General features: G+C 48.0%; 1 protein-coding gene across 3 annotated transcripts in view; it reads left to right on the forward strand.

Moving 5' to 3' along the window:
• Positions 1-13,528, forward strand: part of Arsg (arylsulfatase G) — a 113,704-nt gene that overhangs the window by 78,881 nt on the left and 21,295 nt on the right. For all 3 annotated transcript variants that reach the window (XM_069993148.1, XM_069993149.1, XM_069993150.1), the window contains exons 8-9: positions 631-711; positions 11,268-11,376. In XM_069993148.1, coding sequence (XP_069849249.1) covers positions 631-711; positions 11,268-11,376 — 190 coding nt within the window. The remainder of the gene's footprint in view (positions 1-630; positions 712-11,267; positions 11,377-13,528) is intronic.

The following is a 13,528-nucleotide window of genomic DNA, read 5'->3' on the forward strand; positions in this document are numbered from 1 at the left end:
CTAAGATGCTGTGTGTGAAGAACAGAGTGTGTGTCAGATGCTCAGTAAACAGTTGCTGGACTGAGAGGGACACTGATGACATAGCAAATGGGGTTGCTAAACCTGTATGAACAGACACAGGGATGTTAGACCAGAGGCTCAAGGTGGGGAACCCTTGGTAGAGAAAGCTGGCCTCTAGCGCAGAGCCCAGAACAGACAGGCTCCTATCAAGGACACTACATTGTTGTTGTTATTGTTTTGTCTTTTTCTGAGAAATGATTTTACTTGGGCATGGTGGCACATCCCTATAACCCAAGACTTGGGAAGCTGAGGCAGTAACATCTAGACTTACTTAGGGAGACTGTCTCAGAGAGACACACAGAGAGACAGAGTAACTCTTTCTGTTTATCTCAGGCTGGTCTCAAACGGAAGATCCTTCTGCCTCAGCCTCCCAAATGTTGAGATTCCTGGCATATACCACTACCCCAGGCAGGAGCATGTCTTTATAAAGTTAGGGTTCCTATTTGCTTTTCCAAGTCTTTTGCTTTTCCAGTCCTGCTGTGTGCGGGGATATGGGGCCAGGGAGCGAGAAAATGTGGAAGCTTCCCTGCCCACTCACCACCTCCTTGTGCTTTTTCCTTGGTTTTCTAGGTGACAATGGACCATGGGCTCAGAAGTGTGAGCTGGCAGGCAGCATGGGTCCCTTCACCGGTCTGTGGCAAACCCATCAAGGTTAGAGGCTCAGCTGGGGTTAGTCAGTGTGGGAGGAGGGGATTCTACCTCTGGGAAGGCTGACTGGACCTTAGGGGCCTCTCTGTGAAAGAGCAACATGGGCCTGGCCTCCCCAGACATCGAGAAGAAGCCACTGGGGCTGGAGGGAGCATCTGATGAGCCTGGACCACCCTGCTATCTTTGCTCCCTGTGCTCCCTGCTGAACCCCCGCCACCCCCCAAAAAAAAACCCCAAGCCCCTAAGAGACTCACTTTGTCTTTGCTTTCCTCCTGCCTCCTCCTCTCCTCTTCTCTCTCCATCCAACTATTCATTCACTTTATTCATTCCAGGGCATATTTAGTGCACAACTATACAAGGCTTTTAGAGATGGTGTCTCTAAACCCCTACACCAGGGAAAGGTAAGCAGAGAGAGCTTTGTTTATAGATGAAGAGAGAGGCTTGGAAAGGTGAAGTCACTTTTCCAGGGCCACACAGCTTGTGAGATGGAGCCAGGCTTGTCCCTGTGGTGAAACGGTGCTGGCCCCACTACACCAGGCTGCCTTCCAGGCTGTCCAGCCTTGAGCCTCCAGCCTCCAGCTCAGCTCCCATCTGCTCTAGGAAAGCTCCTCACAGGGGCTGTGACTGTTGGAGCTGAGCAGGGGAGAGCGAGGCATACAGAACAAAGCTCTTGAAAAATGCTCATGTGCTTTTCAATGCCTGGCTTCCTCGGGAAAGCATTTGTCTTAAGGAAAGACAAAAAAAAAAAAAAAAAAAAAACTAGCCAAGCACATTATTTATCTACAAGATGCTCATAGCAGAAGATGATGAGAAATAGCTGAGCTAGGTGTGGTGGCTTACATTTATCATCTCAGCTGCATGCAAGGCTCATTCAGAAAGCTTAGAAGGGTCTTGATTCAGAACCTTCCTGTGCACCCTAAGAAGGTGACCTGCTTGGCTTCTGTCTGCAAAATACCTTATTGGACTCTTTCTTCTTTAAGAATTGGTTTTAAGATAGTGACTCTGGTTTCAGGATGTAGAGTGGGGTCCTGGTCACTTGGAACCTCTTTGCCAGATAAGAAATAAGTTGGCTAGCTGGACAACTTTCCATTCTGTCCCCTTCCTCCTTCCCTTTCTCCTCTTCCTCCTTTTTTGACTCTTACAAGCATATATCAAGCACCTACTTTTCCCCATCCATCCTTTTATTGAGTACCTACTATGTTTGAAGAGCTGTGCACAATCCTGGAGATCCAAAGTCAACAAAGGCCCTGGCCTGCAGGAGTGATAGATGGTGTAAAGCAACTTTTTCTCAGGCTGAGATGTGCAGACAGTCCTGGGGATTCTGCTAAAAGGCAGGGCCTGGGCTCTGTCCCAGGAGGTCTGGGGTGGGGAGGGTGGGTCTGCATTTGCAGTGCTGCTCAGGTGATGCCGATGTGGCTGGTAATCACGACCACATCCATCAGAGAACGGCTAGCCAAGAGCACCCATGTCTCCCAGGCAGGCCTGCGGTCACTGGGAGGCAGGCCACAACTTCCATTCCCATTACTGCTCATCAGATGTATCCCCAACTAGCAAGCATCCTCAGCACAAACCAAGGGCTTGATAGCAATGTAAATTCCTCTGTGGGATGGACCCGGCAAGCTGTGGCATTATCATTGTTAATTAATTAATTAATTAATTATTGTTGTTAACTTGAGACAAAGTCTGGAACTCACCATTTAGTCCAGCTTATTCTTGAATTCTCATTCCTCCTGCTTCAGCCTCTCTGGTACTGGGATTATAGGCATGCACCACCGCACTCGGCACATCTTGCATTTAGTAAGTCCTTTGGCAGACACTAGTAAATGAAACTTAAGTTCGAATCAGTCCCTCAGTCTCACTATCCACACTTCAAGGTTGGAGTCATGGCTGCCATATTGGCAGTACACATGGAAGAGAAGTCCATGTGCACTTATTTCCCTTGGTGGTTTGAGTTCTAGAGTACAATAGGAGACAGCCAGGGATTTGCAGGGAGGTAGGGCGGGGAGTCTGGGCAGGGGTGTGAAGACCAGAGGTCAGAACTGCCCACGAACCTGCGCATTTGAAGTTTGCACTTACCAGGTCAGATAGAGAGTATGGTCAATATGTGAAAGCCGTTTCCCAGTGAATGGCTTTAATTCTGAAGCAATGTGAAATCATTTGAAGAGTGAGAGAACGTGACAGTTACTTTTAAAATTGAATGTAATACACACTAACCAATTTAAAGTGTATAATTCAGTGCCACTTAGCAAACTCACAGCGTGCTACAGTTGCCACCTCTGTCTGGTTCTAAAACATTTCCATTATCTCCAAAAGAAAAGTCTATCCAGGCTGGTGGCATGGATCAAGTGCTAGAGCACCTGCCTAGCAAGTCACAGGTAGGCCCTGAGTTCAGATCCTAGTTCCATATAAATAGAAGAAAGAAAAATCTGTGCCCTTTAAGCACTTGCTCTCCACTCTACCCCCTCTCACTCAGATTATTTATTGCATTAAAAAAAAACTAACATGCTGGGCATTGTGGCTCATGCCTGTAATCCTAGCTACTCAGGAGGCTGAGATCTGAGGATCGAGGTTCAAAGCCAGCCCGGGCAGGAAAGACCGTGAGACTCCTATCTCCAATAAACCACCAGAAAACCAGAAGTGACACTGTGGCTCAAGTGTAGAATGCTCACCTTGAGCTGAAGAGCTTAGGTACAGTGCCCAGGCCAGAGTTCAAGCCCCATGACTGACAAAATAAAAATAAAAAGAACAGGTACGTACTACGATGGTCAGAGAGCCAAAAACTATATGTGAGATAAGACAGTAACAACATCCCCAGGAATATCCTCACATTCAAAGAATGCCAGAGTTTGAAGATAACCTCAGTAACCTGTATTCCAACCACCTTCCTAACTGAATGGGGAAACTGAGGCCCAGGAGGATGGAGGGCTTTGAATCTCCTTTCAGCCACTTTATCAGCTCAGGAAGTTCTGTTTCCTCCCCTCTCTTATGGGTGTGGGTGGTGCGCCCCTCTCTCCCCCCCCCCCCCGCCCCATGGACAGTGGAGAGAGTCAGATGGGGTCAGATGGGGTCTTTGCTCATAACTTCATTCCTAGCCCAGATGACCTGGGTGTCCCCCACCAAGAGAAGAGTTGGAAGAAAGTTGGAAAATACTTATGCAAGTGCCAGACAACCTAAATAACAGATAGCCAATATGAAGAATGTTCTGGGCATCTGCCTTGAGAAACTTTGTTCTGAGTAGATTGCAGGCCATCTTCTGGTCACACCCTGTTTGGGGGCAGGGCTTTCTGACCATCCTTGTGGCTTGATAGCCTATCTTTGGGGCCCAGCACTTGAATATGTGATTGGTATTAGGGTGGGTGCTTCTTTCTTTCTTTCCTTTTTTCTTTCTTTCTTTGTTTCTTTCTTTCCTTCCTTCTTTCTTTCTTCCTTCCTTCCTTCCTTTCTTGCTTTTCCTTTCTATCTTTCTTTAGTTCCTTTTTCTTTATTTCTTTATTTCTTTTTTTGGCCAGTTATGGGGCTTGAACTCTGGGCCTGGGTGCTGTCCCTCAGTTCTTCAGCTCAAGGCTAGCGCTCTACCACTTGAGCCACAGTGCCACTTCTGGCTTTTTCTGTTTATGTGGTACTGAGGAATTAAACCCAGAGCCTCCTGTATGCGAGGCAAGCACTCTACCATTGAGCCACTTTCCCAGCCTCTTTCTTTTCTTTCTTTCTTTCTTTCTTTCTTTCTTTCTTTCTTTCTTTCTTTCTTTCTTTCTTTCTTTCTTTCTTTCTTTCTTTCTTTCTCTTTCTTTCTTTCCTTCTTCCTTCCTTCCTTTTCCTTCCTCCCTCCCTTCCTTCCTTCCTTTCTTTCTTTCTTTTTCTTTCTATCTTTCTTTTCCTTTCTATCTTTCTTTTCCTTTCTATCTTTCTTTAGTTCTTTTTTCTTTCTTTCTTTCTTTTTTTTTTTTTGTGCCAGTTATGGGACTTGAACTCTGGGCCTGTGTGCTGTCCCTCAGTTCTTCAGCTCAAGGCTAGCACTCTACCACTTGAGCCACAGCGCCACTTCTGGCTTTTTCTGTTTATGTGGTGCTGAGGAATTAAACCCAGAGCCTCCTGTATGCGAGGCAAGCACTCTACCATTGAGCCATTTTCCCAGCCTCTTTCTTTCCTTCCTTCCTTCTTTCCTTCCTTCCTTCCTTCTTTCCTCCCTCCCTTCCTTCCTTCCTTCCTTCCTTCCTTCCTTCCTTCCTTCCTTCCTTCCTTCCTTCCTCCCTCCCTCCCTTCCTTCCTCCCTCCCTCCCTTCCTTCTTCCTTCCTTCCTTCCTTCCTTCCTTCCTTCCTTCCTTTTTTCTCTCCTTCCCTCCCTCCCTCCCCTCTCTCTCCCCCCCTCTTGTTAGAACTCAGACTTTGCATGAAAGTCAGATGTGTAGGGGTGAAGATCCCCTTCCTGTGAACTCTCATCATGAACTCTCATCAGCTTGCTGTCACCTGCTCCTGCAGGGGGTTCTGGGAAGCCAGGCAGAACCCTGTGTGCAGCAGGAGAATGGGTCCCTCTGGACTACCTGCTCCTCCTCACCCCAGTTCCTCCTCAGCGGGGGGTTCCTCCCACACCCCACCGTGAAGGGGGCCAGGCTCTGGAGCAGATGAAAGAGAGAAGACAGTTCGTGTTTTCGCAACAGCGCAGGACAAACAGTACTCACAGTCCTGTTTCTCCCCAAGCCAGCCTGCTACGTCAGGCCACGTGCTCTGTCTTGTCCTGTTCCCAGGGTCCCGCCATCCCCCAGCTACCCCGGCTCATCTTCCCTTTCCATTCCTGGCCAGGCCACCTGCTCAGCTGATGGGATGAGACAGCGTCTCCTGGAGCAATCTTCCCACCCCTACTGGAGCAAGGATGCTCCACTTGGCCTGGCTTGTTCCCTGCTGGGATGAGCAGAAACTGGAGCTAGGGGATGCAGGGGTAGAGGGAGTGGGGGTGTGGGGGAAGGCTGAAGGGGAGGGTAGAGCAGAGCTGCTCTGCCTCTCTCCAAAGGAAACAGATCCATCTGCAAGGCCCTGCCCGCTCAGGAGACCTGGCTCCCAGAAGCTGTCCCTTCTTCTCCCTTCCAGACCCGTTCCTACCGGGGACTGACCTGACACGGCTCTTCCTCCCCATTCGACAGATTGCTGCTCTGTCTGGAAAATCGCTCCTCGCTTTATTCGAAGAGCAGAAGTGTTCCTTCCTGTCCCTGGGTGATGAGGAAACATTCCGTTGAATTTGGCCCCTGCACTGCTGGGTGACCTCGGTTGTCTGTAATTTACTGCTATCAGGTGGTTGTGTGACCTTTCCACTGGGAATAGCTCAGATCCCAGGACCTGCTGTCCAGTGAGGAGGGGGGGGGGTTGCAGGAGCTCAGACGGGAAAGGTCATTGATGCTGCATGTGGGACAATCAAGGCAGGAGTAAAGGACGTTGATCCTGTCTGGGGTGAGACAGGAAACTCGTGTACTATGAACATCCTTGACAAGGCCACGCACTTGTATTTAGAAATGCCTTGATGCTGTAGAAGGTTCTAGAAGAGTCTCAGAACAGACTCCTACAGGAACCACAGGTGTTGATGTCCTTGGGGGACAGACAGAGAATAGAAAGGAATGTGTGTTCGCTTGGGCCAGCTTTGGGAAGGGCTAGGAATCCAAATCATTGCCTACTACTAGAGGACATATCAAATCTTCATGTGCGAGCTTGCAAGTCTACCAGCTGTGTTCTTGTGTATCTACAGGCCAATAAGTTTGGTTATCTAGTCCTGGGGCTTTATCTTAGGACCTAGGCACAGTCCCTTAGCTTTTTCCCTCAAGGCTACTACTTCCTGCTCTACCACTTGAGTCCCAGCTCCACATCAGGCTTTTTTGGCGCTGTCTTCAAACCATCATCCTTGAGATCTCTGCCTCCGAGTAGCTAGGATTACAGGCATGAGCCACCAGCTCCCTGCTTGGTTTGTTTGAGAGAAGGTTTGCAAATGTTGGATACTTTTGTGATAAGCATTATGCAGAAAATGCTTGCTTTGAACTTTATATGCCTGAGTTTGTTTGACTATTCCCACAAGCCTAAGAGATAAGTATAGTGGTTACCCCAATACTATTAAGGCACTGAATTCTGCCCAAACCCAAAGAGCTAGAAGAATAGGAATTAGAGCTCAGATTTGCCTGGTCTAAAGAAAGGTATCTTCTTCTTTACCCTGTAGTCCTTAGACCCCTGGTACTGGAATAATCTAGAGTGGAAAGCCTTATTCCAGTCTTATGCAATTAGATTTTTCCAGGCCTAGAACCTAAGAATCTAATTATTGTTTTTCTTTTTTGCCTGGGGTTTGAACTCAGGGCCTGGGTGCTATCCCTGAGCCTCTGTGTGCTCAAGGCTGGTACTCTACCACTTGAGCCACAGCACCACTTTTCAGTGGTTAATTGGAGATAAGAATCTCATGGACTCTTCTGCCTGGGGTTGGCTTTGAACTGTGATCCTCGTATTTCAGCCTCCTAAGTTGTTAGGATTACAGGCGTGAGCCACCGGCTCCTGGTTCAGAATCTAAAATTAACATGGCAAAATCACACCCAGCAATTCTCTCATCTGGAGAAGTTTGTGCACGGTCTGCAGTGCCATTCTGCTCTGCGCAGTGAAACGTGGCGTTGGTCCTTTCTGAGCAAGGCTGCTGTTCTAGGCGTGGGCAGTGGGGTACTTTGGTCACCCTGCCCCGTCAAGATGCCTTACAAAATGTCACTCACGGCCGAAGCCAAGGAAGAACAAGAAAGCAAGTTCATGAATCACAGGTCTGGTTATATTTTTGTTGCTGAGACCAAATAGTTATGGCTTTAAGTAAGAAATGCTGCTTTAATTAGAGTCATAACGTAACCACAAATGCATTGAAATGCATTCTCCTGGCTGTAGGAAAGACAAATGCAACCCTCACGTTTAACATACGGATGTTGTGGATCACAGCATGAAGGCTTCTCTAAACTAGCAAATAGCTTTCCAAATAAAAAAGTGAATTAGAGTTCAAGGTATGAGCTTATCTGTATATAATGTATTAAGTTCCATTTATGGTGCATGTAGAAGTAGAAAGGTATGGGCAGTTGAAAGTCTGTGACTAAAAGGCACCCAGCTACATTTAGCTTTGGAGTGCACTGTGTCTGTTTCCTGATCTTGAGTTCTGCTCTATACCTTTGGCAGGGCTTTATAGGGTTTTGAGGTCTAGGCCTTTCTCCAAGCCAATTAAATCATAAACCTGTGGGAAAATGACTTTGGCATGGCTCTAGAAAAGAAAAAAATCCTCTCCACTCATGAGTGTACCCTGCATTCAGGGTAGGAAGCATTGCCCTAGATGGTTTTCGAGGGTGAAGGTGTTGGCAGTTACACCTGGACTCAAATCCAGGCCGTAGGACTTGCTAGCTATGTGACCTTGGGTAAATTACTTTACCTCTCCTCAGCTTTGGTTTCCTCATCTGAAAATTAAAAACAAAAGACAAAAAAAAAAAAACCTTAGCTGGAAAGATGGCCATACGGATTCACTGAAATAATGCCAGGAAGCACTTAGCAATCTGCTTAGGAGTACTTGACCTGGTACTTAGTCAGGGCTCAAATAATAGATGATTCGGTTCATTATTATGATGTTGAACTTGCAATAAGTTCCGATGGGTGATGAAGTGCCATTGGAAAGTACTGGGGACCGAGAACAGCTCTTCTGGTGTTCAGCTTTTGACCGTTTAGCTCAGGCAAATTGTATTGTATACCTCTAGGTGTTCCCAGGGGACTCTGGGTGGACTCTCTGTCACTATCAGTGCCAGTGGGGAAATGGGTTTGGAAGATAACAGCATCCCTATTGTGGGTGGTTATATCCATATTTTTATGATGGGTTGCCATATTAAGGCCCCTCCCCCTTTTATGTTTCTAGTAGTGAGGATTGAGATCTGGGACTTTACCCAGCATAGGCAAGTGCTCCAGCTGTGCCCCCCACCCCCCCGCTCTTTTGTTTTGTTTGAGATAGGATCTCCTTACCTTATGCCCAGGGCTAGCCTTGAACTCATGATGCTCTGGCTCTGCCTCCCAAGTAGCTGGGCCATCTGAGCCACCAACACATCTGGCAAAACTCTTAAGCTTTAGTAGCTAAACTGATGGATCCTAAGGTCGGTGGGTCTGTATCATTTGCATGGCTATAATATACAAATGTGTCTTTTTGGGTTTTTTTTTGGGAGGGGGTGGAGGGGGGAGGGAGGCAGATTACCACATTTTAAACTTAGGACCTTGCCCTTGGTAGGCACTGTACCACTTGAGCCATACATCTGGCCCTTTTTTGCTTTAGTTATTTTGTAGATAGAATCTCCCATTTCTTGCCTGGGGCTAGCCTCAGACGGAGATCCTTCTACCAAGGCCTCCACTTAATTGGGATGATAGATGGGCACGTCATACCTCGCTTATCCTGTGTCTGCTGTTAGATAGAACCCAGGGTTCTGACCAGCCCCAGGTGGTCACACCAAGGGCCCCCCTCTCAGAGGACCCTTGCTTCTCTTCCTCTTAGTTTCTGCATAGCTGCAGGTGGCTTGCCACCTCGTTGCCACATGCTGGTTTAATAACTGGCCGAGCTCCACCATCCCTTCAGCTTCTGAACCGCCACTGATGAAGACAAACACATGGAAATATTTCCCTCTGAAAATCATTGGGAAGGTCCATCACCTGCGAAAGGTCCACACGGAAGGTCATGGCCAACAAGCAGAATCCTCATTAGCAAGTTTATTTGGAGATAGGTTACCCTTCTGGAAACATCCAGGAGGCAGAGACCTGAATGCTGTGTCACAGAGCAGAGTGAATGGCTTGCTTCTCGGAGCGTAAGCTCTGGCCTTTGCTTACATCTGGACTCAAAGGTTAAACAAATCTGTTTGAATGTCATGTACTGCAGATGGGCAGATAAACATGCCATGTCTTTTTGCCTACCCGAACTCCCAAGCTTCCATGCAGATGTCCTTCCTGGGGCTTGGACTGCATCCCACGGCCCTAGTGCGGGTGGATTCACACTCTTTGCTTTTTTTGGCCTTAAGCAGAGGCAACCATCATGCATGCCAAAGCCACGTGGACATGCATTTATGCGCAATACCATGCTGGGTTCTCTGGTCCACGTGCATGGATAATCAGAGACATGGCTCTTGAGAAGAGTATGTTTGAGAAATGCTGGAGGGAGTCAGAGCACTCCTTCCACTGTCTACAGAGACATCAATGTGTTTCTCCAAGTCCACACCCTTAAACATAAACAGTCCGTAGGCTTAGCATGGGGGGATTGTTTTGCGTTGTGTTTCTTTCATCCACACTTGGGGGGATTCCAGAGCTGGTCCCAAGAATGCTAAGCATTTCCGGTGTTAGGGACAGTGAAGTTTCTGCACGTGGCTGTGTCTTCCAGAAGGAAGAAGCCTTGTCTTGGTCCCTTTTCTCCCCACCCATCATGGCTTTTATTATTCACACCAGCCAACCATGGGCGGGGGGGCGTCACAGGAGCAAAGCATGTGGGAGCCACACACTGTGCCTTGGAAAGGCTTTTGACATGAGAAACTGTGTGGAATCCTTGGCCTCTGGCTCAACCAGGATGAGGGTGGGGTGTGTGGGGGAGTGATGAAGATGGTCATGGTTAATTCAGCACGACTCAGATTCAGGATGTTTCCAGAAAACATGACCTCATCTCTTCTAGCCCTCTGGCTATCATTATACTAGAGGTCACTTTTGACTTCATGCTTATAAAAATAATCTCTCTAATTGCTTATGTGGAAATTCATAGATTGCACATAGATTAGTCTTACCCTTCCCACCAAGAGGAAAGAGACTGGGGCTACTACTGACACTGTCTTTCTTTGGTTTGTTTTTGTGCTGGTCCTGGGACTTGAACTTAAGGCTTGGGCACTCTGTCCCTGAGCTTATTTTGATTTTGGATTGTGTTCTACCACTTGAGCCACATCTCCACTTCCAGCTTTTTGGTAGCTTATTGGAGATAAGAGTCTCATGGACTGTCTTTTTAATATCAGAACAACTTATTAATTCAAGGAAAAAGCAAAAGAAAGCCATAAAACCCATGTAAAGTAGGTTGGGCAATTGAAGTAGTTGGAAGAATCCCTCCTCGTCCTTTTTCTCAAATAATTATAGTTTTTCCTTTTAATTAGATAGTCTCATTATGATCAGCAGGAAGACAGATTGATTTATTCAGCCAAGAGTTGTTAAGCACTTACTATGTCTTGGGGTCTTGTGACTGATGAAATCACATGGATGCAGAGACACGGGGCGAAACGTGGTCACAAAGCCACAAGACCATTTCATGGGAACTGTGTTATAGAGAGAATCAAATGACACGATTCAGCCAGGGGCCCGGAGACCTCTGCTTGTCAAGTCCAGGAAAATCAAAGCTTGTATTGAAAGATAGTAGCTAGCTGGGGAGAAAGAGCTGATTGGAAAGACAAAGCCATTTCTTTGTGAGATTATTGGAAACTCAAAGAGGGACTGTTCTCCCAGCCACTAGCTGTTAGCTGAAGAGAAACTTCTAGTGATTGCTGTCTATCAACCACTGCCTCCTCTCACAGGGGGAAGTCCAGCTAAGCAGACCACCTGGGAAGGCGGCCACCGGGTCCCAGCGCTGGCTTACTGGCCTGGCAGAGTCCCAGGCAATGTCACCAGCCCTGCTTTGTTAAGGTATGAAACCCAAATGGCCTGAGATGTGAAGCAGGAGCCCTAACGGATGGTGGATATCGGGTCACCAGAAATACTAGGATGTTCATTTGGCCACCTGCCTTGGCCAAGTATACCTGATACTTCCAGCTCTCCACTGGCAGCCGCGTGGATTTGCCCGTAGGCAATTCCACGTGCTTATAATCCAAGGGGTGTGTGGTGGGAATCAGACCTTCCCTGGGGACCAGCTCCAGCGGAGTCAGGATGGGGTGGGGTTTACAGCCTTGGGTCTTAGAGACGTGGGAGGTAGAGGTCTTACCTCCCCTCTGGGCCTGCATCCAGCCTGTCAGCCAGTGGGGAGCAGAGGTCGTGAAACCCTAGTTGTATTCCCTTTGGGGGTTAGGGTTGGGATCAGCACATCAGTGGGGTACAGAGGTCCACCTGTCCTGGAGGAGAGGACAGGGGGTCCCAGGGGTGGGAAGGATGGATCCTTAGGTGAGGACTTTCTTCCTGCCTGGGACAGCGGGGCTCCTTGAGGGTTGCAGGTCCCTGGGGACTTATCAGAAGGGACGCAGTGGGGCGTTGTTATCTCCCACAGGCAGATCCTCAGAGCCAGTTTCTTGCCTAGGAACCCGACTGTGCTGTGTCTGTGAGAAAGCATTCCAACTAGGGAGCTGTGACTTATAAAGAGGCGTCTTACCAATCGGAATGGGCACTTCCCCTCTTCCTTGTGCTCCCCAACAAGGGTTGGAGGTACTCCCCAGATTCTATTACTTTTGTGTACACTTCCCAGTTCCCCTGGAGAGGAAAGTAAATGTTGCTGGCACCCTCGAGCATCTCCGGGCCCAGCAGGGAGGTAGGATGGAGACCAATACCCAGGACAAGAAAGGGTAACCAGCCCTGGTTGTAAGAGCGGCAGGTGTGCGGGCATCATCCAGCAGCAGCCTGTAGGGACGTGGGAACTCGGATGGGCCCCGTGCTGTCAGGAGTCAGCATGATGTCAGCAGGTACCAGCAGGTGTGACAACAATCGCACAGTCTGGAACCTGTGATGTCAGACTGACTGGGATGAAGGCCAGCAGGGTTGCTTGTGGTGTGTGTGTGTGTGTGTGTGTGTGTGTGTGTGTGTGTGTGTGTGTGTGTGTGTGTGTGTGTGTGTGTGTGTGTGTGTGTGTGTGTGTGTGTGTGTGTGTGTGTGTGTGTGTGTGTGTGTGTGTGTGTGTGTATACACACATCCTGAGGCCTGAACTCAGGGCCTGGGCTCTGTCCCTGAGTTTTCTTCTCAAGGCTAGTCTCTGCCACTTGAGCCACAGCTCCACTTCTGGCCTTTTGGTGGTTAATTAGAGATGAGTCTCATAGACTTTCCTGACCTGGTTGGCTTTGAACCTTGATCCTCAGATCTCAGTTTCCTGAGGAGCTAGGATTCCAGATGTGAGCCACCAGCTGTTTTGGGTGTAGTCCCAGCACTTATCAAAGGGAGCCAAAGGTGCACGGGCTGGGCTGCACATACACAACTCCACAGCCTCTCCAGTTATATCACTGAGAAACTCAAGTAGCAGCTTCTCACTGGGGGTAGTGTGGGTCTTACCATTAACTTCACCAGGGGCACTTACTACCAACTTCAGCAACACCCTAAAAGTGCCTTCCCTCATTGAAAAATGAAGGTACAACTGAATAAAGGGATAGGTTGGAGACTAAAGGAAGTGACTTCTTGAAATGTAATAGGCTGCACCAGCTCTTTTTGAGATATTTTAGGTGTTAAATTAACAGATTCATTAATTTAACACTGCCTAAGCTGGCTTCGAACCGTGATCCTCAGATCTCAGCCTCTTAAGTAACTAGGATTATAGATGTGAGCTACAGGTTCCTGGCTCTTATTTTATTTATTTATTTTTTGTCAGTCCTGCAGCTTGAACTCGGGGTCTGGGCACTGTCCCTGAACTTATTTTGTTCAAGGCTAACACTCTACCACTTGAGCCACAGCTCTACTTCTGGCCTTTTCTGTTTATGTGGTACTGAGGAATTGAACCCAGGGCTTCATGCATGCTAGGCAAGCACTCTACCACTAAGCCACATTCCCAACCAACCTGTGTTTAACACTCTGTTTACTTCCATAGATGGATATCCAGTTTGTTCCATATGGGTGCCACTTCTAACTGCCTTTTCTACAAATTCTC

The sequence above is a fragment of the Dipodomys merriami genome, unplaced genomic scaffold, assembly GCF_024711535.1.
Source record: "Dipodomys merriami isolate MVZ:Mamm:240054 unplaced genomic scaffold, mDipMer1.0.p SCAF_42, whole genome shotgun sequence".
NCBI lineage: Eukaryota > Metazoa > Chordata > Mammalia > Rodentia > Heteromyidae > Dipodomys > Dipodomys merriami.